This window comes from Cervus elaphus, chromosome 28, assembly GCF_910594005.1.
Source record: "Cervus elaphus chromosome 28, mCerEla1.1, whole genome shotgun sequence".
Classification (NCBI taxonomy): Eukaryota; Metazoa; Chordata; class Mammalia; order Artiodactyla; family Cervidae; genus Cervus; species Cervus elaphus.
In genome coordinates, this window is record NC_057842.1 from 15217667 (window position 1) to 15244531 (window position 26865).

The 26865-nt window shown below is 43.5% G+C and overlaps 1 protein-coding gene across 6 annotated transcripts in view; it reads left to right on the forward strand.

Moving 5' to 3' along the window:
- KCNQ5 (potassium voltage-gated channel subfamily Q member 5) overlaps positions 1-26865 on the forward strand; it is a 588020-nt gene that overhangs the window by 492242 nt on the left and 68913 nt on the right. For 3 of the 6 annotated variants that reach the window (XM_043889971.1, XM_043889973.1, XM_043889977.1), the window contains 3 exons: positions 9807-9901; positions 19221-19277; positions 22944-23164. In XM_043889971.1, coding sequence (XP_043745906.1) covers positions 9807-9901; positions 19221-19277; positions 22944-23164 — 373 coding nt within the window. Of the gene's footprint in view, positions 1-9806; positions 9902-14293; positions 14321-19220; positions 19278-22943; positions 23165-26865 lie in introns of all 6 variants that reach the window. The other 3 variants (XM_043889972.1, XM_043889975.1, XM_043889974.1) reach the window with 2 other exon arrangements.

Below are 26865 nucleotides of genomic sequence, written 5' to 3' on the forward strand. Positions count from 1 at the left end.
CATATTGTGATCAATAATGGAACTTGTACCAAGATGGGCAACAGTGGAGTAAAATCTTTTTTTTTTTTTACTTAAAGTTCTATATGGTATTCTAAACAAAAAAGAATTTAAAATGAAAAGCTCTAAGTGTTGAAGAATACCTTTAAACCTAATCATAGTTTCATCAATCAAAGTTGATTCTACCAATTTAAAAAGCAACTGTTGCCCTGTCCAAATGTAATTAATTTATTTATTCAATCCAAGTGTAATTAATTAATTTATTCAGTTCAGTTCAGTCACTCAGCCATGTCAAACTCTTTGAGACCCCATGGACTGCAGTATACCAGGCTTCCCTGTCCATCACCAACTCCTGGAGCTTACTTAAACTCATGTCCATTGAGTCGGTGATGCCATCCAACCATCTCATCCTCTGTCACCCCCTTCTCCTCCTGCCTTCAATCTTTTCCAGCATCAGGGTCTTTTCCAATGAGTCAGTTCTTTGCATCAGGTGGCCAAAATATTGTAGTTTCAGCTTCAGCATCAGTCATTCCAATGAATATTCAGGACTGATTTCCTTTAGGATGGACTGGTTGGATCTCCTTGCAGTCCAAGGGACTCTCAAGAGTCTTCTCCAATACCACAGTTCAAAAGCATCAATTCTTCAGCACCCAGCTTTCTTTATAGTCCAACTCTTACATCCATACATGACCACTGGAAAAACGAAAGCTTTGACTAGATTGACCTTTGTCAGCAAAGTAATGTTTCTGTTTCTTAATATGCTGTCTAGGTTGGTCATAGCTTCTCTTCCAAGGAGCAAGCATCTTTTAACTTCATGGCCACAGTCACCATCTATGGTGATTTTGGAGCCCAAGAAAATGAAGTTCGTCACTGTTTCCATTGTTTCCCCATCTATTCGCCGTGAAGTGATGGGGCTAGATGCCATGATCTTAGTTTTCTAAATGTTGAGTTTTAAGCCAACTTTTTCACTCTCCTCTTTCACTTTCATCAAGAGGCTCTTCAGTTCCTCTTCGCCTTCTACCATAAGGGTGTTGTCATCTGCATATCTGAGGTTATTGATATTTCTCCTGGCAATCTTGATTCCAGCTTGTGCTTCTTCCAGCCTGACATTCCGCATAATGTATTCTTCATATAAGTTAAATAAGCAGGGTGACAATTTGCAGCCTTGACATACTCCTTTCCCAATTTGGAACCAGTCTGTTGTTCCATGTCCAGTTCTAACTGTTGCTTCTTGACCTGCATACAGATTTCTCAGGAGGCAGGTGAGGTGGATTGGTATTCCCATCTCTTGAAGAGTTTTCCACAGTTTATTGTGATCCACACAGTCAAAGGCTTTGGCATAGTCAGTAAAGCAAAAGTTTTTCTTTTTTGATGATCGAGGGATGTTGGCAATTTGATCTCTGATTCCTCTGCCTTTTCTAAATTCAGTTTGAATTAATTTATTAGATTCAAAAACAATACTAAAATTATTAAATATGTTCATTGTTTTTCCTTGCTGTAACCCCTAGTCAGAAGTCAGGGCTTTATGTTTTGATTATAGATTATAGGAATTTATTTGAAGGATGCTTTAGATTAAAAAGCAAGCTTCACTTGCTGATCCATCCATTTTCTCACCCAATTAACCTGCCTGGTTTGCTGACCACACAAAGCATCAAGACCAAGACCAGTCTCATCTGTTTGGGGCCAGAGTTGCTGTCTGTGTGCAGGGCCCTGGAGAGGCCCAGAATGCTCTGTCAGTCGGGCGCAAGGCAACTAAATTAACAGCATTTCAGGGTTGTATAGAAAAGTTTAAAACTTTGGCAGCTTGCAACAAATTTAGTTGTATCAATATCTTTGCATGATTCATTTAAGTTATATTTTCCTTTCAAGTAGACCTGCCCGGGAAAACAAAGGAACTACCAATGATGTTTAGAATACCTGCCCAACGTCACCACTTGTGTTAATAATGTCTGAGACTTGTGACATGCCTCTTGCTGTGAGGTGTGTTTCTACTCCATTCTGTCACTTGATCCCCAGGACAGGCCTAGAAAGAGGGAGGGCTCAGGTCCTTGGTGTTGGAATCTGAATCCAGTGCGCTGGACTTATCCAGTGCCCCATGGATACGTCCCTGAAGCCTGAGGATTAGTATTTCAAGGTCCTTCAGAAGTTGCATGTGAGGAGTTAGTTTCCTTTGCACCAGTTCAGGGTGGAGCCAAGGTACTTTGTAGAAAACAGAAACAGGTGGATGAAATAAACTTGTGAGATGAATGCTGACAGGGGACCTTATTTTCCTGAGGGAAGAGATGAGAAGATGCTGTTCTGGGGTTTCTCTGGGGGTCTAGTGGTTGAGAATGGGTTCCCTTGCGGTGCAGGGAACACCAGTACTGTTCCTGGCCTGGGAAGACCCTGCGTGCCGTGGAGCAGATGTGCTCCTGTGCCGCGGCAGCTGACGCTCACGTGCCCTGGAGCCTGTGCTAGGCCACAGAAGCCACCACAGTGAGAAGCTCTGCACTTCCACTCCTCTGCCAGCGAGTGGTTCCCCATCACCACAACTAGGAAAAGCCTGTGCAGAGATAAAGACCCAGCACAGTTAAGAAACAAATAAAATACTTTCAGAAAAGAATTGCAATTATATATATAACAAAAGAAGATGCTGTTCTGGAGAAATGAGTTGGCCCCAAAGAAAAGCAAACCGTATGTTGAAACGTTGGCTTCCTCCCATGAAAGAATTGAGCCTTTATCCCATTACCCTAAAGTGAGGCCCCTAAAGTAAACTCAGACCACTGACACAGAGCTTGTACATCTTTGGTAATGCTTCAGTCATAAATAAGGACAGATGCTGAAAAAAAAAATCATCCTAGATATGAAAAACATGACTTCAGGAAAAGAAGAAAACAGAAAAGGAGATAAAACTGAAAATCTCACCAAACGTAGAATAAGAAGACAGAGATGAAAAAAGAAACAAAAAAGTAGGAAATTTGGAACACAATTCCAGAAGATCAAATATTCAGCCAACATAAGTACCTCAAAAAGAGTCCAAGGAAACTGAAGGTAGCATTTTGTCGAAGAAATATCATATTCTGGTTCTCCAGAACTGAAGGACAGGAGTGGCCACAGTAAAAGATCCCCCCCACACCCCACAAGGGCCCAGCACTAATAGCAAAAAGCACCACAGTATACCCTTGTGAAATATGAGAACTCTTGCAAGAAAGTGAATCCTAAATACTTTCTCTGAGCAGAACATACCCAAAGGGTCCTGAATCTAGATTTCATGGGTTTCTCATTAGTAACCTTAAAATTAGAAGACAGTGGAACAATAGTTTGAAAATTGTGGAGGAAAATTATTTACAACCTAGAATTTTTTATCCAGCCATAATATTCATGGAGTGTGACAGTCACTTACAGACGTTTTCAGATATGCAAAATCCCAACATTTTACCTACCATTTACCCTTACTCAAGAAGTCAATGTGTATATTTTACATCTTCTTTATCCATTCATCTGTTGATGGCCACTTGGATTGTTTCCATGTCTCCAATTGGCTATACAGCTGTAAGTGGGATTGCTGAATCATATGGTGGTTCTGTTTTTAATTTTCTGAGGAACCTCCATAGTGGTTTTCTTTGCAGTGTATATACATACATATATATGTATATATGTTGCAACAACACAGATGGACCTTGTTATTATACAAAGCAAAAGAGCTAGACAAAAAGACAGATACTGCATGGTCTCACTTATATGTAGAATCCAGAATTTTTTTTAAATGTCAATCTAGAAACAGACCAAAAAGTGATTGCCAGGAGCTGGAAGGTGGGGAAATAGGATAAAAGGGTACAAGCTTTCAACTATAAGAATGAATAAGTTCTGAGGATCTAATGTGAAACATGGGGACTGTCATTGATAACCATGTTGTATAACTGAAATTTGCTACACTTGTAGAACTTAAATGTTCCACACCAAAAAAAAAAAAAAAAGACAAGTATGTGAGGTGATGGATGTATTAATTGTCTAGATGAAGATCCTTTCAAAATGTATACATATATTAAACCGTCATGATGTAAACTTTGAAGATCTCACAACTTTATGTCAGTTATACCTCAGTACAGCTGAAGTCCAAAAAGAAGAAGGAGAAGCTGCTTGAATTGATCCTCCAAAACAAGGAGATGAATCAAGAGGAAGGAGACATGGGATCCAGGGAACAAGAGACCCCACATAGGGAGGAGAGCTGCCAGGCCAGAGAGCAGAGGGCGGGCCTGGAGAGAAGTCGTCAGGGAGACACAGTGGACTCACAGCTTTCTCAACATGGCTAATGAGTAGAATTTTAGAGTTCTGTTGCAGAGTTTAGGAATGTTTTCCTCAAAGGTACATAAAGGCAAATCAATAAATTAAAATAGGGTAATACTAACTCTACAAAAAGCCAAAATTAATTATACAGGAAAGAAAATAGTAGTCAATGGTACATCACATTGCTGAGCTAGGAACCGTAGTTATGTGGTCAAAGTAATGCAAGCTTTAGGTAGTGTTAACGAAACATTTAACTAAAGTTAACTGAAAGTTAACCAAAATTAACTAAAAATTGTCAGTAGGATGAGAGCAGGGGCACGTGTATACATGGCTATGTCATTATCTTCTATGGTAAGAAAATTAAAAACCTCAAAGAGATACGAGAGCAATCCCTAAAATAAGGATTCTTAAAATTAAAAGCAAAAGCTATAAAAATTGAAGGGTTTGCCATTAAAGAACAAAAATGAGTGAGAAGTGAATTGGAAAAAAAGAGATGACTGGTGTTTACCCTAAATATTTTTGTTCTCCAGCTTCTTAAATTCTGTACCTTGAAAAATTTATTTCATGTTAGTTATACCTTTGGATCATCAGCCAAAATTAAGATTTCCAGAAAGAATCAAATGTGCCATTGCTAAAATACTCCAGACAGTACAGACTACTAAATCCTCCCTAAAGCATAATTATACTGACACGGTGCTGTCATTAGAGGCCAGAGTTTGAACTTGTTTGGCTGCCTCGAGCACCAGGTTGCATGGTAAGTGGTGAACCTGGCTTTCATTTTGCTTCTTGCTGACTCATCCTTGGGAGTGTATGTGCCTTATAAATTAAGTCCCTCAGGGCAATTTCTTGCTAAGGACGGTGTCATTTTAGCCTTGAAGAGAGGAGCACTGACTCCTGGATCACATGGCTGTGGCCTTGGGTTCAGCTTCAAGAAGAGATTAGCTGAGGAAGAGCTGAGGACAGAACAGAGGTATTGGAGGGTGAGAATAATAGACTCGCTCCCTGCCACATTGACTGCTAACTATCATCGGCCCTGAGGCAGGGGCCACTGGCTTCCCTGCTCTCCCATTTACAAGGTATTTTTAGGAGAAGCATAATGGAGGGAATAGAGCTTAGCTGTTGAGATAAATTTGATAGAAAAAGAATAAGAAGCCAGATCTCATTTTTAAGAAAATGTTCAATTTTCTTAGAGTGCCCTTTTCTGCGCCTAGTTCTTTATAACATTGGCAGGTAATGTCTTGGTCCCATTTTTTTTGTTGTTGTTGTTATGCTGTTATTTCAGATTTTTTTTTTTCACTTTTATCTAATAATGCTCAGACCTGCTGTGTACTTCTTACTTCTACAGGAGTCCTGCTTCCAAAGTATCTGAGTTCACATACATCCGACTCCTTCCATGAAAGTTGTCTTATTAAAGCCACGTGGGTGGGGATGGGCCCTCTGGCCTTCACTGTAGAAGCTGTTGTTCACTCGCTCAATTGTATCCAGCTCTTTGTGACCCCATGGACTGCAGCACACCAGGCTTCCCTTCACTAGCTCCCAGAATGTGCTCAAATTCATGTCCATCAAGTCGGTGATGCCATCCAACCATCTCATTCTCTGTCACCCCCTTCTCCTCCTGCCTCAAATCTTTTCCAGCATCAGGGTCTTTTCCAATGATTTGGCTCTTCATATCAGGTGGCCAAAATATTGGAGCTTCAGCTTCAGCATCAGTCCTTCCACGGGTTGATTTCCTTGAGGATTGATGAGCTTGGTCTCCTTGCAGTCCAAGGGACTCTCAAGAGTCTTCTCTAACATCACAGTTGTAAAGCATCAATTCTTCGGCTATGATAATAAAACCATGTGTCTTTACTGATTACTCAATATCACTTGTAGATTGTGTTTGTACAGTATTTGCCAAAATTAATGTTTCAAAATGATATAATAATTGCTTTGTTCTCTGTAAGATGCCAAGATGCGTAGCATAAGTCTTGAGAGATTTGTAGGTTTTATCAACATGAGCTGTGTGAGGAAGGCTCTGGGCAAGGAAGCGGCGTCACTTATTTAAGCCTTCCTCAATAACATAAGAACCCTCAGGTCCTCCTATATATTTCCCCACTTTTTTATATCACTCTGGAACATCTTATTGAAGTATAAGGTGCTTGAGGGATGCAGCACAGCTCCTAGAAAACTGCACTGCATGCCTCCAGCAACCGGCGGAAGAGCAGCCCCAGGGGCCCAGGGCCCCCCCCCCAGGGGAGCTCTGCCCTGCCTGCCAACAGCAAGGACCAGCTCCCCTGCTTTGTGCTGTGGGAAGGAGAATCACGCAATGTGTCCTCTTCTGTGTCTTGTCTCTCTCAACAGTGGTCATGCAAAGTTCATCCACATTGTCGGGCATAGTTATAGTGGACGGCTCCTGTGTGATGCCCCACTGTGTTAGCATACCACAGCCCGCCTGCTCCTCGTCCTGGCAGCTGCTTAAACATTCCTGACTTTGGTTTATTAGGAAGGCTTCCCAGGTGGTGCTAGTGGTAAACAACCCACCTGACAATGCAGGAGAGATAAGAGACGCGGGTTCTATCCCTGGGTCCAGAAGATCCCCTGGAGAAAGGCATGGCAACTCCAATATTGTTGCCTGGAGAATCCTGTGGACAGAGGAGCCTAGTCTGCTGCAGTCCATAGAGTCACAAAGAGCTGGACACGACTAAAGTGACTTAGCATGCACATACACTGTTTAGACATAGAAAACAAATCTATGATTACCAAAGGGGAAAGGATTAACATATGCACAATACTATATATAAAATAGATGAATAAACACCTACTGTATAGCACAAGAAACTACACACAATACTCTGTAATAACCTGTATGGGAAAAGAACCTGAAAATAACTAGATAAGTGTATAACAGAATTACTTTGTGATACCTAACACAACGGTGTAAATCAACTCTACTTCAGTTTTTTTAAAAGGGCTAGAGCTGGTTAGACTCACAGGTAGAGAGAACAGCATATTAATAGTGGCTACCAGTGGAGAGGGGAGGGGCAAGATAAGGATAGGGGATTAAGAGGTACAAACTATTATGTATAAAATAAATAGGCTACAAGGCTGCGTTGTGTAACATGGGAATACAGCCAATAGTTTATTTTTTTATAATTTTATTTATTTGTTTACTCATTCACTTTGGCTTCGCTGGGTCCTCCTTGCTTTGCGCCAACTTTGTACAGTTTCAGTGAGCAGGGGATATTCCTTGCTGTGGCGTGTGGCTTCTCATTGCCGGGGGCTTCTCTTGTTGCAGAGCACAGGCTCTGGCCATCCGGGCTTCAGTAGTTGCAGCACAAAGTCTCTGTAGTTATAGCTCACGGATTCTAAAGTACAGGCTCAGAAGCTGCGGCACATGGCTTAGTTGCTCCATGGAATCTTCCTGGACCAGGGATCTAACCTGTGTCCTCTGCATCAGCAGGCAGATTCCTATCCACTGTGCCACCAGGGAACTCCAAGCCAATATGTTATAACTATAAATGAAATATCAACCTTTAAAAATTGTGAATCACTATATTGTATACCTGTATATTGTGCACCAACTTCAGTTCGGTTTGGTGGCTCGGTCGTGTCTGACTCCTTGCGACCCCATGAATCGCAGCATGCCAGGCCTCCCTGTCCATCACCAACTCCCGGAGTTTACTCAAACTCATGTCCATTGAGTCGGTGATGCCATCCAGCCACCTCATCCTCTGTCGTGCCCTTCTCCTCCTGCCCCCAATCCCTCCCAGCATCAGGGTCTTTTCCAAGGAGTCAACTCTTCGCATGAGGTGGCCAAAGTAGTGGAGTTTCAGCTTCAGCATCAGTCCTTCCAATGAACACCCAGGACTGATCTCCTTTAGGATGGACTGGTTTGATCTCCTTGCAGTCCAAGGGACTCTCAAGAGTCTTCTCCAACACCACAGTTCAAAAGCATTAATTCTTCTGCACTCGGCTTTCTATATAGTCCAAATCTCACATCCATACATGACTACTGGAAAAACCATAGCCTTGACTTGACAGACCTTTGTTGACAAAGTAATGTCTCTGCTTTTTAATATGCTATCTAGGTTGGTCATAACTTTCCTTCCAAGGAGTTAAGCATCTTTTAATTTCATGACTGCAGTCACCATCTGCAGTGATTTTAGAGCCCAAAAAAATAGTCAGCCACTGTTTCCATTGTTTCCCCATCTATTTGCCATTTACTTCAATAAATAAATAAACAGGAAAATTAATATTAAGGTTAAAAATAAATAGTGCCATTTTCAACATTATAGTGTACCTCTTTTGATGAACTTATAAGCATTTCTGTTAAATATAGATGTAAGAGTGAGTAGCTGTACTATAAGGTATTTATACTTCAGCTTTAATAAATATGGCCAAAGTTTTCCAAATTAGTTATATCAACTTTAAGTCTTTTTTTCTGCACACATTTATTCAATGATCATCTCATGGAAAGGAATATTATTAGATCACTGGTTTCTTCATTGTAGGTTTCAAAATCATGAATGAGGGTCAGACAGAAGGATTGTGACCTGTTTATACGAATTTGCCACACAAAATAGAATGTTTTGATTTATGACTTAAAAAAATTTCCTCTCTGGAGAGTAGAGTAAACACTTGGTCCCTAGAGATGTTTGCAGACTTATGGCAAAGGAAGAAATTCACCAAAATCTCTGTGGAAAGTAAGTTCAGGCGACCTCTCTGATAGACAGTTCAGAGGGAAGCTTCCAACAGCAGTCACCAAGCAGGCAGCAAGGACCAGGGAGAGATGCTAAGAACAAGAGCCAGGCAACCTGAGATGACATCTCACCTCTGCCAACCTTGTGTTAACTTCTTAATTTATCTGAGCCTTTATTTTCTCATTTACAAAATAAGGGTCTTAACGCAGACTCCAATTTGTGAGAGTTACATGAAAATACTTTGTATCACATGTATGGGGTGTAATTATGAGAAGTAGACCAAGCCTGTGTTTTAACGTCAAAGAGCTATGAGCGTGTTCTTAGATGCCAACGTTAAATCCTATGTGCTTTCTGGTCATATTCCGGAGAATACATTGTCCCACCTTGTTTAACAGTGCCTTCATTGTTAGCACTAGAAGTACTGTGTGGTTCAACCTCAAGGGATTTCAGTATATCACTAACAAGCCCTGGTGGTCATCAGTTAACCAGCTAGCTTACTAATTAATTTACTAATTGCACTATGGATTTCCTTTCTCTCCCAAGTGTTAATGAAGTATGTGCTCCCAGGAGGCATGGTCACCTCTCATGTCTCCCCCTAACCAGTCCCAAAACTCCTGTGTTAGGCTTTGCAGTGCTTTTACTTTTGATATGAGTTATTTTGAAAAGCAGTTCTTCAGATGTGATGGAGTATGTATGACAGCCGAAAATGCCAGAGTTTTCTTCAACTCAGGTGTTTATCGGGGCCGAACATGACAAGGAAAAGATGCTTCATCTGTATGAATTTGCTTATCTCCTCCTCACTGCGTTCTCTCCCCTTCTCTCTTTTGTTTTTCTTTCTTATGTCCCCACGTGTGCCGTGTGCAGTGCGTTTGGCGTAGTTACGCAGCTGATGAGAAATCTGTCTCCGTTGCAACTTGGAAGCCGCACCTGAAGGCCTTGCACACCTGCAGCCCCACCAAGTAGGTGTCACTGTGACAGTCGGCGCTGTAGCTGAGTCTCCTTAAGTCTGTAAAACAAGCCACACGCACACAACCACACACAGAACCGCAACCACACACATACACGTGTCGATTCGAGGATTGTCTTATTCTCTGTTGTTTTTTGAGATTCAAACCTGTTTGGTAACAACTCAGATGTGAAAGTGAGTGTACTCAGTATCATGGCTCACCATCCACAGATTGGGCTTAAAGATGAAAAGAATCTAAACTTTATAAAGATTCACTTGTACTGTTTCATGCTTATTCTCTAACATCTCATTTCATAAAGCCCACCAGAATTCCTATAGTAAGTGCTGTGGTTCTGGAAAACCAGTGACTCTTAAAACACCCCCCATCATCTGACCAACAAAAGGCTGTTTGGGAAGCATTGTGTCTGCACATTTAAGCCCCTCAAGGTCATTTCTCCTTGAGGGACACCTCACAGGACAGGCATTGAGCTTCACTTGCAGATCAAACAGACATCAATAGCAAAACACGAGAAGAGGTGGGCACAGTGAGGGGAAGGCAGCACTCCAGTGCAATTTGGTATTAGTGTTCAAAATTTAAAGAGATGTTACTTCCATTCACATGATATCCACCAAATAGGTCACCTGGCTATGCTTCAGCTTAGGTTGGGGAGTTGAAACGCCTCTATGTTTGGAAGGGAGGGGGCTGGGAAGATGCTACACATACTGAGGGCTGCCACAGCATCTTTAATTCCCAAACAATCCCTAGTCCCGGAAGCCTGGACTCTGTCTGGTTCAGCTGACACACAAAACCATAATCACCATCTAATTAAAGAAATCCTCAGTGAAAGTAGCAAAGCTGGTAAGTCAGAGACGGACTCGCTGTGAGTCACCCGCTGGACTAGTGGTCAGTCCCCAGATTGTTCAGAGTGCATTTGAGCATCTGTTGTGTCTTTTCAGAGCCCATTAAAGCCTTAATCCCAGGGGCCTCATGGGATTGGAGGCAGCCGATGACTGTGGTGGTCCGAGAAAACTCTTCTTAGCAGAGGGCAGGAGAATCAGCTGGGGAAGCCCTCACTGCTGGTTCCCTGGAGCCACTGTCTCCCAGGAGATCTGTGGGACCGTTGTTAACTCATGGGATCTGTTACAATGCTTGCCTGCCCTGCCCTGAGCCTGGGGTTCACATCCATACGTATATGATGAAAGCTGGCCAATGTCACCTCTGACCCTACAGGGGCGGTCAGGGTCACACCTGTGCCTACACCAGTGATGGAGATGCACTGACCCAGCATGCTGGAGGGGGCACAGTCTCAGCAGGCATAGAATCCACTTTTCATTCAGATCTCAAAATTCAGTGAAATTCCCATTATTCAGTATTAGATTCTTTCAAAGTTTTAGTATTTTAAAACAAAAAAGGAATATAACTGGCGTGCCATCTGTTCCTTGGGTATATATGAATCAAAAACGGGAATTGTATAGAAAGTGTATGTCTCATCTCTAGGAAGGTTGCTGGGGAACGTGTAAGAGGTAGGCTAGTGGGAAAAAAAAGAAAAAAGAAAAACAGAAGACTCTCGAGTGACAGGAGAGTGTGGGCTATTATTTTATTATGTGTGATTATTTGGCTTCCCACTGCCTGCCTTTTTTGGTTTCAAAGCCATCCTGAAACCTGGAAAAACTATTCAATGATGAGTCAAATTCTTGCAGCGCATAAACTGTTGTTTTACTCCCATGACTTCTTTTTTTCTGGTATTTTCCCTGTTTTTAGTGGGAGTGGAGAAATTTGCGCACATACCTGCCTTCATCCTGCCCACTGTGGCCACCAGCACCCTCCCCTCCCACTCGTCTCCCTGAGCGCTGGGAGCCTCTGGGTCTCAGCCTTATTTATGAATGACAGGGGTGTGCCCAGTAGGACAACAGCCACTGCAAAGCTCCTCTACCTTCAGTTCATAGTTTATTGTCCCGGCATGGTTCTTAATCCTTGCTGTTATTGTCGTTTTTTGTTAAACCATTGAAAACATGATGGTTAATTATGGACTCTTTCTCAAGGAAAATATTCAACACCTAACAATCAAGATTTTGCCTTCAATTTTAATGTATTTACAAACTCCCTGAAGACAAGTTCAGAACCTTTGCTTTAGAAACAATCCTACTTTAATCAAATGTGTAGATTTGTGAGGAGGCTAATTTACAATGACTTAGAGGGATAATTTTACATTTGTAACTAACTGGCTTACCGACTGCAGAGTGATATAGTAAGAAACAGATCAAAACTTCTTACTCACATCAGGAATTTCCTAGAGTGTTTCAGGTTAAGAATCTCTGAAGGGAAAGTTCATTCGCCCATTCGCGGGTTCCTGCAGACATGAGCACAGTCAGGGAGGAAGGGATTTCCCTCTGCCTTTCTAGGTCCTTCCAGATGGTCTAAGAATTAAGTTGACATGAGACAGATTAACAGGAGAAAATCAAGAGTTTAGCAATATGTTCACATGAGAGGGACCCAGAAGAACTGAGTGACTCGACAAAAGTGCCCAAACCCTCTCCTTAAACACCACTGTCAGCTGAAGACAAAGGAGGATGCTGGGTCTGGTTTGGGAGGAAGGCAGTGCACCCGGAGACAGGGAAGAAACTGCTTGGTAAAGGAGTGCTGGTTGGACTAGCAGGGAAGACAGGACGTGGACAGGACTCTGATGGAGACACTGTCACCTTCAGGCCCTGCCGAGCGTCCCACCACACCCGGCCCATCGTCCTCTGTGGCGACAGCCCTGTTCTGGGGAAACAGGCCCTTTATCTAAATTCTTTTAGGTCATTGAGGGAGAGATAACAAGAAAAACTTCCTAAGACTTCCATTTCTTAAAAAAATAACCAGCCTGAGGCTCCAGAGGGAGGGGATATATGTATCCCTATGGCTGATCCATGCTGATCTATGGCAGAAACCAATACAATACTGTCATTATCCTTCAATTACAAATAAAGAAAATAATAATCAGCCTGAATTTATGCTCATGCCAGAGACTCGTTGGGGTGCCAGATTTGGGGGTGCCACATTCTGCTCCCCTACAGCACCTGCTGGGTCACAGTGCTGCTCTGGGCGTAGGGAATGCAGCTATGGTGGAGGAGGAAAACCAGGAGAATCTCAGGCTGAGCTCAGGGAGTCTAAATGCAAGAGATACTGGGAAGAGACAGCAAAAATAAATAAGCAAAATATATAATAGAGTAGATGATGCTAAGAGCTAAAGAGAAAAGTAAAGTAGGAGAGGAATTGGGGGGGGGGGGTGGGCACTGGGGGCTATGATTTTAAATAGCTGGTCAGAGGAGAGAGTATATTATCAACAGCAGGAGTAGCAACAATGACTTTGTTATCAGTAAAGACCGAAGCCCAGGATCTTGTCCTCCCAGTGAGAGACACCATGGGCTGCCTTGACCTCTCATTGTTATCCCAGGGAGAAGGATGATGGAACAGCTGTGAGGGGGAAGGGGCAGAGATGCTTCTCAGACCTTCTGGACACTCTCCTTTCTGATCCGGTTGGTCTGCCGCATGCACTTTTGAGGTCTTAGTAGTTGCAAAGTTTTGTTTTAATGACAGAAAGATTTAGGGAAGGAACACTTTTCTTGATTTTCATCTCAAAGAGAGTGAAGGCTATGCGGAGGGTGAAGCACAGGTAACTGTGCTATTTGGGGAAATGAGTCAGATAGTTTACGAAGCTGTGTGGATCATCAAGCTCCCCAGGGCCACGTGGCACCTTAGGGAGTTAGAATTTAGAGATTTTCAACTTCAAGGCCTTCCATTTAGGCATAAGAAAATTGAGACCCACAAGAAAGTGAACCATGTGCCCAAGGACACACAGCTCAGTTACAAAGAGTAGGGACCCTACACCATGTTGGGTAGACCCGAATTTGCTAAAACGGTTTATTAGACCACCCAACACTAAGCTAGGTTGTCTATATGCTTAATTTCCTGCAAGGAATCCATATTAAAAAAAAAAAAAACAAAAACAAATCTACCTCAACAAGTTATTAACATACAAAACCATAGTACACATGAACTAAAGCAGATTAAATAGCCCCAAAGGCTGCCTGAACTGCAGGGACCCCAACTTCAGTGTAACCAGAACAGCCTCTACTGACACTGATTAGGTCAGAACCACTTTTTCCTAAACCCTGGATGACTTTGGCTGATGAAGACTCTATAGCTTTCGGTCACATGTGGGCAGTATCTCGGGTCTGTGTCACAAAGAAACACAAGTTAGAAATTTGGGTACATTTATGATGAAGTGTTTTGCTTCTGTGGCTCTTGCTCGAAAAGAAAGGATTAATCAAGGTACTTGATTCCCCAGTTTGGTCATTATCAAGTGCTGTAAATGTGTTCACCATGTATCATCATTTTTCTTCTGTCTGCACGCACCTGAAGGAAAGAGCAAGGGGAAGCTTCAAGCAGGTTTGTAATTTCTGTTCTGCTACGTGTTTGTTGGTAAATCTGATCCCTCACCTATGTTTTAAATGTGTCTCATGTGAGAAAAATCGATCAACAAATGCAAGGTGATTAAAAGTGACCTTTCACAAGATTGCCTGCAAAGGTTGCTGTTGTATTGATTTTCCACCCTCTTGGGAGTGTCTTTCCCTAAGTCACTCAATGCTTTTTACAATCTGCAGAACATGGGACATTCTGGGGAAAAATAATAATTATGGTCTTTGGTTGTTCCTTGCTGCTATTTTCCCAGAGTCTGACTGAGTATTCAAATCCCATGAAACAGGATAAGATCCACTCCCTTCACCAGGATCCTTCTTTTAGAGTGAGAAATTGCGTGGTTTGGGGCAGGGGGTGGGAAGGAACAGTGTGTTCAGGAGGTAAGGACACGCTCTATGTGACGTCTCCAGCTCGTTCAGAACTCAGGCGCCCTAATCCTTTAGTTAGGAAGAAGATAATCCTCCTGAACACGTCACCGAATGAAGCTCACTGTACGATCATTCTTCTGTGCCTTAGAAGGAAATGCTTTATCAGATTAAGTAGCAGGAAGCTAGACCCAGAGGAAAGAGCATGTTTTAACCTGGGTTCATGACTGCCAAGAAGGATCTGGGCTTGGGAACAGAACCCAGAAGGAGAGAGGCACATGGATCCCAGCCCAGATGGGGTGAGGAGGGACAGAGGAGAGCCAGCAGGAAGTCCCACACCCTGGGATTCCTTCCCATGAGGGATGCAAGGCTTTTCTGGTCTTGACCACCCATCCCAGTAAGGAAGAAACACAGGCACCCCCCTGCCCTGGGCTGGCCCCTGAGTGGGGAGCCATCAGGGGTCTGGGGATTGTGTCATTAGCTTTGTGCTGTTATATGAATGATCATTATATATTTATCATGATGTATTTATTCACTCCTGAAATCAAAGTTGCGAGTTCTCTAGAGGTGATAAGTCTCTGGGTCATCCATTTCTGCATTATCTCAATCAACACCTAAAACAATTATAAACAGCAGCATAGACACGTTCGCTAATGATGAGAGGTAGATGTGATTGGATGTACCCACTTGTCAGGGTAGGGAAGCCCCCATGGGTTCTGGCACTGGAGACGCTTCTTTTACGCAGCTGATACAGAGTAAAAGCAGAAGGCGGTGGTGCTCTCCAGGTGGTATTTCCAGAAAGTTTTAGTGGCTCAAAGAGTTGCTCTTCACTTTAGAAGTATTTGTGCCCAAAGAGAAGAACTGGGCTTTAGACACTGGATAAGTTGGGTTGAGCAGCTATGCCCCTCGCGTCCTGCTTCTTGTAGACTCCACGCAACCCCACTCTCCTCCTGGGTGGAAATTCTACTCGAGACAAGTCAAACAAAATAAATCATAGTCACTGTGAGCCGTTTTGGTCTCATGGGTGACATTCGAAGTTTTCTTTGTCTTGAGGGCCATCGGTTTACAGATTATCTCAAAGAGGAACCTGTCAATTTATAGTCAGTGTGAAAAAAAAAGGACCCTATCGTCTCCAAGTCCTCAGGGAAGAGACCCTCTTTGGCAGGCATGACCTGAAAATCAGGTCGCCTGTCTGGCTTTCGTTCTCCAGAGGGGACATTTGTAAATCTTGTGGCGGTTTTGCTTCAGCACAGCCATGAGTGAGGGGCCACCCTGGTCTGACAGCAACACTGCCCTTCTCCGAAAATCACCAAGGCAGAGGGCACAGACTGCAGTCCCACTGTCCAAACATGAACTGACCAGACTACAACCAAACATTCTAAATGCCGTGATGCTCGTGTTATTTATATACCTAAAACGTTATACTATGTTTACCTAAACATCATATACCATGTTCATATACCTAAAGTGTTAAGATCTATTCTGCATGGTTGGGGCTGAGTCTGTCAGCGATTACCTACCCCCTGTAGACTTGTACTTGGGGCTTCCCTGGTGGCTCAGCGGTAAAGAATCCATCTGCAATGCAGGAGACACAGGAGATGTAGGTTTGATCCCTGGATCAGGAAGATCCCCTGGAGGAGGAAATGGCAACCCACTCCAGTATTCTTGCCCAGAGAATCCCCATGGACAGAGAAGCCAGGCAGGCTACAGTCCATAGGGTCACAAAAAGTCGGACATGACTTAGTGACTAGGCAGCAAAAAAACAGACTTCAACTGAGCCACGCTGCTGGCTCAGAGAATCACACGGAGACATCTAGCTTCTCCGCAGTCTTTGAACATTTGGCAAAAACCACCGTGAACACACCATATGTTGCTGTGTGGTACACGTCTCACTTCACACTTCACCGGCACACACTGGGGTTTCCTGTTCGCCAGTCCACACATCATGTCACCACGTGTGAAGCTATGACAGGGAATGTGCTCGATAAACACTTCTTGGGTGGCGTAATAAAATACCCCTGACCTCTAGTACTTTACGTGAAGAGAGAGAAGAGACCGACAAGAGAGGTCAAGAGGAGGAATATAAAAAGAGAGAAAAGGAAAACTTAACATTCCAGTCATCTGCAGGAAATAAGCTGCAGTCCCACTTTAATGTGACCTTTGATTCCCCCGCTATGACCCCCAGGGCAGTGATGTGTTGTTCATGGCACATGCAGACAGGCTGTTGTAACATCAGCAGCACCAGCCCAGGAAGTAACAAATCTGCCCTCCCTTGAGCAAGTGTGCACAAAGGAAGTGCATGCTGATGATGATTCTCCCTTAGAAGCAGCAGCTCTGAGTCCAGAATACAGCTGGCGAGTGCTGGACCCACGTTCAGACCGGCTGATAGCACCGCTTTGGCTTCAGCTATACCACTGTGATTCAGACAAGGGAGCATGGATACACTGCAGCCAGCCCTGTTATCCTCCAGAGCCTGGAATCTCCTAAATGCTTCCTCGAGGGACCTCTTTGTAAATGCTAAGACCTGGGAGGGACCCAGATATAGGAGAGGCTACCCAGCAGCCAGCACTGCCCCCACTGAGGGGCCAGGACAGTAGATCAGGCCTCTCTCTACACACTCATCTACACCTCTGAGGAACTGGGTTCCCTGCTTCAGGACCTTCTTGTGAGAAGATTTTGGCTTCCTACATGGAGGTTAGCTTGTGGTTTCTAAAAACTCATGCACAGCCTCTCAGGCTAAGGAAAGGCACCCAGTCTCAAGATGGTGACCGATTCAAAAAGCTTCTTTAAAAATAGAACACGTCAGCCTCCAGGAGAGCTTGCTAACCTAGCTTAGCGGAACAAGAGCGACCATGGTACCAGGTCAGGTGTGAATCACCATCCATCTCAGCCGACCCTGCCCTGTTCCTCTTCTGAAGCCAAAAATGCTGCTTCTTGGGCATGGGTCAGTTGTTTACTTTTTCCTTTCCATCTTCCCACTGAAACAGTTCTCATCCCACGTGTGGTGGTGAATGGTGTCTACTGATTTTATTCTAATTAATCATCCCACTGAGTAACTTTTCCCACTCGTTTTATAAGCTGGGCAGTTCTCTGTTTGGGTATAAATGGCCACTTCGCAAGGACAGAATGTCCCTGTAAACGCATCCAGCATCCTCACCTTCCTCTCTGCCGCCTCCACCAAGCTGACTAGGCTATGAGTTAGCTACCACCATGGTACGAGAAAGCTCTTACTTCTTCCTACCTGTTAAGGTTTTATTGCTGCAAGGACAGATCATACATCAGAGGCTTGGGGATTATCCGTATATCTCCCTGCCTCTGCTAACCCTGTCTGCTTAATCAACACTCAGCGACTGTATGCCGGCTTTGTAGTTAAACCGCCTTTATGCAGTTCATGAGGCATTAAGAGAGCCCTCCAGACTTCTTAGTAGACTCTCTGAAGTTGCTTTAACAGGTGCTTGTGAGACAGTTATAAAGATGCATGTCTTAAAAGTTAAAGCATAAGCGAGACTTTCATTACATTACATCCTGTGCTCCGGTCCACAGGGTACTTTGCCCGAACTGTTCCTGCACGGTTGCCTTTATTAGGTTCTGAGAAGTGTGACTCTCAGGAGAGAACGCGACAACACGGATGGAAACACCGTGCGCTTCTATTTCTTCTGCATTTATTTTCCATTATTTATATGTCTTTCTTTTGTGTGCAGTGAATGATCTGCATGAGTTGTTAAACTAAACTCAGGGAAATGAGACTTCTTTTTTCGGCACAGTCAACTTGTGTCCTTACTGGCAAAAGGTTAGGTTGTTGCTAAAACAGTTTTTTTTTTTTTTTTTTCAAAATAGTCTCTTTTTCTGTTCGCATTTATTGATCGAAGGAAAGGATTTAGTCTTTGAAAAGCACATTGTAAGAGTTAATATAAGAAAAATGCTCTTTTTCTAACAAACTAGCAACCTAGAATATTTTCTTTTATCTTTTCGAACATGTTCTGACAATTGATTCCTTATATTTACACCTTCAGGTTTCATACAAACCAAGAACTTTTTTATTTCAAGGTGGATTCTTTACCAGCTGAGCTATCAGGGAAGCCCCTATGTCAAAGCAATTAATGTTATCTACTTCATTGATTCCTATAAAGATTTTAATAGTTATAGAATATTTTATTCCTCAATCATTTATACCACGTTGCACTGTTACTTATTACAAGGGTTGCTATACCCTAAAATATTTATATTCTTATTTTTGTATGCAGCAGATGCGAAGACATAGACTACCATCCTTTGGAATGCCTGTTTCAAAATCTAATTATTTCTACTTAACCATTAAGAACATGGCACCCATTTTGAGCAGCACAATTAATTTACAGTTTGTCCTTGGTGTTTAAATAGTCCATGTACTTGCATATGAACAACGAGGAAGCCAAATGGCTTTGTTTTTCAAGACCACAAGCCCCTGGGCCCTTTCCTGGTTGTGACCGCCTAGTAACGAGCTGCTGTCTCCCCCTCACTCCTAGTCAGGTCTGTAGTCATAAGCAGAAGCTCTTCAGAATACACACCTCATGGAAGCAGAGGTACCAGCATCCCGGCTGCTGACATGAGATCTGAGAATGCCAACTAACCTCAGGTGCATGACCAGGTCACCCCGCCCTCTACTGAGCCCTGCTCAGACTCACTCTTCTGAGGACTCCTGAATGAGGTTTCCAGCCCGCTTGTATTCCTCCCGCTGCCTGCTGCCTGCTTGGATCCCCTGCGCCCTGGGGATGAGCAGGCAGGTCCGAGCGGCCCCTCCTGGCGGCGGACGATGCTGAGCGGTGCACGTACTGGGTTGTGCTGGCTGCGCTGCGCTGCCGAATTGTGCCAGGGGCGAGAATTTGCAGGAGGCTTATCCTGTGAAGGGCGGAAGCCCTTATTAAGCATAATGGTAACTACAGCATTCTGAGTCCAAGAGGATTACCTTGGGGATGCTGTAACGCCACCCAATCCCTGGCAGGGATCCCCCAGGAGCTGACTGCACGCTGGCCATTTGAGGAACACAAGCATCTGGGCACAAGAATCCCTGCAGGGCGGACATGCCTTCTGCCTTAAGAGAGCCTGTGGCCAGGGACCAGGGGCTGCACACCATCAATGACCACAGTCACCTTTTGGTTACTTTCTCCAAAGAGAGGCCTCCTTGTTGTTTCTTGGGGATAGTCTTTGGCAACCTTCCTAAAAGAACACTGTCTCATAAGCCTTTCTCAAAAATCACCTTCATAGATATCGCAAAAAAGCTGAAAAATAATGAAAACATCACTGGACTAGGGAAGAGTATTTTTTAATCAATGTGTGTTTTCAATAGCAGTCACCTAACCCATTTAATAGTAAGTTCATCAAGGTGCTCTGCTGATTTGCAAATGGGAAATGAACTACAAAAATTAATAAAAGTAAACTTTTTGTAGGAAAACACAAGGACAGATCTTTGACTTGGAAAAGAAAGTATTGCTTGGCTAAAAAGTTCTGGATTAGGATATTATTCTTAACAGTCATACTGTCAGAAGACATTATGTCAGAAGAAAGAGTGAAAACATTACATCTTTTTTTTTCTAATTTAGTGTTTAATGTGTTGTGTTCACTTCAAAATAATTCTAGAGAATATTTTAACATTAGATGTGGCAAATATTCACATACTTTAGAAGGACAAAAGGGGAAAGGGTACCCAGAACTCATTTATATCAACTCTCATGCCTTAAGTAGTACTGAGATTCAGAAAATAATATTATTTCCATTTCCCGTTAATTCTTAAAGACAATATTAAATGTTTTTGTAGGGACAATTTTTAAATATTTTATAAGAGTATTTTTTGAAGTTTTTGTTATTATAAGTAACATTGGTAGATTTAATGCTGATACCTATTTTAGATTTTTTAAACATTTTTAGCAATTGAAATTTTTAAAAAACTAAATTTCATATTAATGGTTTTATAATGCTTTTATCAGTTTCCTATTCATTCAGTTGGCAAAGGAAAGAGAGATATCTTGAAAGTTTGAGTAATAATTTGCTATTAACTAAACCCAACCTTCTATAGTAATTAACATCTGTTAGTTCCAGAAAAGGTAATGGATTAAAGTATAATGAGACCACTTGTAATGGCAACTCTGTCGACAAGCCATTCATTAATCTAAATAGAGGTGCATAGGTGCGTTCCTGAACCAGATCATTGTACATTTAAGTAACGGAACAGATGGCCGAAACTGAAAAGAGGTTTGTAGTTTCTACTATTAAAAAAAAACAAAGCTTGAAAAGAGTGGGCACTTTGAGCACCATCCCTCTGAGGATTTGTTTAAACATTGTGAGCTTTGGATGACATGGAGAATGTAGCCTGGGCATAAGAAGATGCAGTTTTATATGTTACTGTTTTTGAATGAATCCATCATTTGATCACACGTTTGTCAACTGCAGAGAAAGCCCTGCCTGATGGGACTGTGTTAATGAGCCCTGAACCGTCTGCCCTGCCTGCCCTCTGCATGCGCCCCAGCAATCCTGCCTGCATCTGCCCTCTGCACAGAGCTGTCAGCCGCAGAGCCAGCATGTGGGTCCTGACCAGGACCTGCTGACCACTGTAATCCATTGCTCGATGTGTTTTCACATAAACACACAGAAAACACGGTGTCTTCTTAAAACACCATTTGTTAAGCAGCTAGGCATGGAAAAATCAATGTTACTGTGCTTGTTAGCTACAAGACATAGACCCGCTAAACACATTTGCTGTTGGCAAGCTGCCGCTGGGAACAATGGACAAGGCAGAAAGTGCAGAAGAACCTGCTCCACGTGGTCTCAGAGAATCCCTGTTCATAAGAATGCTGTCTCCATGTCCCACAAAGGCTGCATCTGGACAGTGGGCCTCAGATTCATCCAGTCCACTGCTTGAGGCCTGAGAGCCCTGGGCCTCTCGCTCCATAAGGGAATCACTTTTTTTTTCCCATAAAAATATAAATGCACTCTATTTTTTTTTTTTTAATTTTTGGAGTAGGGTTGATTTAAAACATTTGTTAGTTTCTGCTGTGCAGGAAAGCTAATCAGTTATATATGTACCCACTCTTTTTTAGATTATTTTCCCATATACACCATTACAGAGTGTTGAGTAGAGTTCCCTATGCTATATAGCAGGTCCTTATTAGTTATCTGTTTTACATATAGTAGTGTGTATATATCAATCCCAATATCCCATCTATTCTCCCCACAGCCTCACTTTCTAAAGAATAACATAGTACTTTATAAATGAACAAGAACACAAAACTTTGTACAGTTCATCTGATCCCCATAAAAGTCCCTCACGTAAGTTGCTATTTTTATCTTTGAGTTAGAAGAGAGGCCTCCAAACCCAGGTCTCTGATTCCAGCCTGCCCTCCCGGCACCTCATACCCCACTCACACTCAGGAAGGCCTGGAGACTGCCTTGTTAGCACTTCCTTTATCAACCAACCACAGTTTAGGCCAAGCTGGCGTCTGAGAACTGAATGTGAACAAATATAATTCACCAGGAGCTGCCACAGCAAATCAATAACCTGTTTAATAGCAGGAGTCTGTGTTAGTGAACACGACATCTCATTCTGTTAATCCGTCATCTGGTTCGTTATAAGCTGAAGCTGTTCTACCTTGTGTGGTTTTTGTCTAGCAAGAATAAATGTGGTGTTAAGTGTTGTATGTCTAATATTGTCTGCAGTACTGCCAGCCACTCTGAGACTGCATGGATCTGGAAGTCATAATCTTGCCTGGAATATAAAATGCATGCAGACTGTGTGCATGTGTAACTGTCATCTCTGTTTTCCTGTAGAAATATTTTAGAAATTACAAAGAGATATGATCCCAAATTTTAAAAAAAAAAAAAATAGCTTTTTTTTTAAGTTTCAAAAGTTGAGGTTAAAGCTAAAATTTGTCTCTAAGGCGAACATCAAACCAGTTCTAGGGTCTTTCCAGTGTCATCGTGCACAAACCGCTGTATCTCAGGCCTTTGCTGAATCCAGGAAGGGTGTGCAAAACCATGGGATGAGATGGACTGGAGATGAATGCAGAGAGATTAAAGACAGCTCAAATTTTCAATAAGGGGAAATGTATCACTGTGCCCCTACTTGCTAGAAACATTCCGTGTAATGCAATTTGTGATCGATCTGTCAACCGTGTGTACCGTCACATCAGCGCATTGACGCAGGTGGGTGGGCGGCGCTGCCTGAAATGCACTAACGCCGCCCCTGTCGCCCGCAGCCAGAAGCTCAGCTTCAAGGAGCGCGTGCGCATGGCCAGCCCTCGGGGCCAGAGTGTCAAGAGCAGGCAGGCGTCGCTGGGGGACAGGCGGTCCCCCAGCACGGACATCACGGCTGAGGGCAGCCCCACCAAAGTGCAGAAGAGCTGGAGCTTCAACGACCGCACGCGCTTCCGGCCCTCCCTGCGCCTGAAGAGCTCGCAGCCCAAGCCAGTGGTGGACGGTGAGTTACCCCTGTCTCTCCATAACCATGTATTACGCGAACGCAAGGACCAAGTGGCAGATTCTGCCTGGTGCCACTTGGAGAGGGGGCAGGAAGCAACCCCAGGGGAAGAACCGTGCGCTTGTTGCTTGTTTTCTTGGAAGTTTATTGTCTGCCTTGGGCAAGTGTGCAGAAGTCGACTTTTGCAGGCAGGTTTGGCAACTGGATCTACATTGCAAGGAAGTCAGAGACAGTGGTGTTCATTCTTCTCTAGTATCTGCAGCATAGCGTTACTTCTCAGGTAGGTTGGGGTCAGGTCAACAGGACCACGCCGCTGATGCACAGATTGTATCCAACCTGCCAGCTCACCAAGATGGCCAGGGGCTCAGGACCCCTGAGACGCAGGAAGAAGGGCCAGAGTCTTTCTGGACCCAGTGGAGACGCTGGTCCTTTTCTACTGAGCACTGTTTTTCCCTACATCAGGGGCCAACTGCTCCTCTTCCTTAGAGAGAGTCTTGTTGAAAGTTCTTATCTGATGATAACTGGAATTCGAGTTCTTCTCCCAAAAGAAATTAGCCTATTTTATTTACTATATTAAGTGGCAGAAGCTTCCTTTGCCAACACATTTTACTGAGCGCCATACAATTTCCACGTTTATGAAATAAAACCTTCTTTTTCATTTTGGCTTTCCTTTTAAGAATGCCCCCTGGGATCGCTTATCCTGGGCAAAGGACCAAAATCAAATCGCATCTTCCATTAATGCATAAAAGCTTGCAAAGGCCATCAGCCCCCTGTGCTCACCCCCCAGGCAGAACCTGAATTTTCCCAGGCCCCGAGTGCCTGTGGGATAAAATTAACAACCCGGGTCATGATCACAGTGACCTCAGGTTCCCTTGGTCCCAGGCCCCTCCCAGCCCATTCGGAGCTCCTGGGGCCGCCCTCCCTCCACTCTCAGGGGATCCCCCAGAGTCCCTTCCACACACCTCCCATTCTGCACACCTTTGGACACCCTCCAAGTAGTGCCAGAGGCTGACCCGATGTGGCCGCTCCTGATGGAGCTTGCAGCTCTCTTCTACACTGCACTCTTGACCCCTCTCCCACCTGCCCAGGCTCCCCTCCACCTGCCACTGTGCTGAGATGGGAAGGGCTCTCTCCCCAGCACTGTGCCTGTGTGCTAAGTTGCTTCAGTCACGTGCAACATTTTGTGACCCCCTCCCCACCAGGCTCCTCTGTCCATGGGATTCTCCAGGCAAGAATACTGGAGTGGGTTGCCATGCCCTCCTCCAGGGGATCTTTCCGACTGTACACCCCACACCAAGCCCCCAAGTACCCAGAGTCACTGACGGCACAGCTTTTCAGCATCCTCTGGTTTCCACACTCTCCTCCCTAGGAATCTGGCTGAAAGCCCGTGAACAGCTGAGTCGAGAGTTACCAGTAACAAGGCTTATGGAGCACTCAAAATAGACTTGCTGAATATAAATGGACACACATTTCTGGAAGGCTAGTTGGCAAAAGATACCAAAGCCTTTACATCTGCCTGAGCTCGGACGCCTCCCACCCTGCAATTCCATTTCTAATTCCATTTCTAGAAATTCCATATCCTAGAAGTGAAGTAACATACATACAATATAATGAAGTAAAAGACATTAGAAAAGATGCTATAATTCTAAAATTATTGAAATAGAAAAAGGATCACAAAAAATAAATTATTCCATTTTGGCTGTGTGTGTGTGTGTGTGTGTGTGTAAATTCATGTGTTTATAGTAAAAGTTCTGGAGAGATTTACAACAGTGAATGAACAGTTACCTCCAAGTGGTGACATCATAGTTGTATTATGTTTGTTCATATGTATTATTTGGTTCATCTGTATTATCTATTATTTCTACAATGAGCATGTATAGCTTTTGTGATAAGAAAGCAGAAGAGGATTTTCTATTTAAAAATCGGGTCCTCCTTTCAGACGCTGCCTCTTTCCTTCCCCACGGTGGGATACTGGTGATCCTCCATTAGTTCTGTCCCCACATTGGTCCAGCTGGTGGCACCAAACCCTTCTCCTTAGCCCAAAGTTCCCCCTATCTTGGTGCTGGTGCTAGTCTTCACCCTGTGTGGATGTGAATTGTCTAATGAGATTTGATAGCTCCTACTACAAATAGACCCCTTCATGGGTCACATCCTTGTCACGGCAAAGGGCTTTCATAAATCAAAGTATGAGTCTTGCCATGCAGGGCCACTCAAGACAGACGGGTCATAGTGAAGAGTTCTGACAAAATATGGTCCAGTGAAGGAGGGAATGGAAAACCACTCCAGCATTCTTATAGCGAGAATACCATAAGCAGTATGAAAACACAAAAAGATATGACACCTGAAGATGAGGGTCCCAAGTCAGAAGGTATCACTACTAGAAAAGAGCAGAGGGCAGTTACTAATAGCTCCAGAGAGAATGAAGTGGCTGAGCCAAAGCAGAAACGACACTCAGGTGTGGATGTGTCTGGTGATGAAAGTAAAGTCTGATGCTGTAAAGAACAGTATTGTATAGGAACCTGGAATGTTAGGTCCATGAATCAAGGTAAATTGGATGTGGTCAAATAGGAGATGGCAAGAGTGAACGTCAACATCTTAGGAAGTAGTGAACTAAAATGGACAGGAGTGGGCATTAGTAATCCAAGTCTGTGCCCCAACCACTGATGTGAAAGAAGCTGAAGGTGACCAGTCTATGAAGACCTACAAGGCCTTCTATAACTAACACCAAAAAAAGATGCCCTTTTCATCTTAGGGGATTGGAACGCAAAAGTAAGAAGTCAAGACATACCTGAAGTAACAGGCAAGTTTGGCCTTGGAGCGCAAAATGAAGCAGGGCAAAGGCTAGCAAAGTTTTGTCAAGAGAACACACTGTTCATAACAAACACCCTTTTCCAACAGCACAAGAGACAGATCAGTTCAGTCACTCAGTCATGTCCAACTCTTTTTGACCCCATGGACTGCAACATGCCCATCCATCACCAACTCCCAGAGCTTGCTCAAACTCATGTCCATCAAGTCGGTGATGCCATTCAACCATCTCATCCTCTGTTGTCCCCTTCTCCTCCTGTCCTCAATCTTTCCCAGCATCAGGTTCTTTTCCAATGAGTCAGTTCTTCTCATCAGGTGGCCAAAGTATTGGAGTTTCAGCTTCAGCGTCAGTCCTTCCAATGAACACCCAGGACTGATCTCCTTTAGGATGGACTGGTTGGATCTCCTGGCAGTCCAAGGGACTCTCAAGAGTCTTCTCCAACACCACAGTTCAAAAGCATCAATTCTTCAATGCTCAGCTTTCTTTATAGTCCAACTCTCACATCCATACATGACCACTGGAAAAATCACAGCTTTGACTAGATGGACCTTTGTTGGCAAAGTAATGTCTCTGCTTTTTAATATGCTGTCTAGGTTGGACATAGCTTTCCTTACAAGGAGCAAGCGTCTTTTAATTTCATGACTGCAGTCACCATCTGCAGTGATTTTGGAGCCCCCAAAAATGAAGTCTCTCATTGTTTCCCCATTTGCCATGAAGTGATGGGACTGGATACCATGATCTTAGTTCTTTGAATGTTGAGTTTTAAGCCAACTTTTTCACTCTCCTCTTTCACTTTCATCAAGAGGCTCTTTAGTTCTTCACTTTGTGCCATAAGGGTCATGTCATCTGTGTCTCTGAGGTTATTGATATTTCTCCCGGCAATCTTGACCCC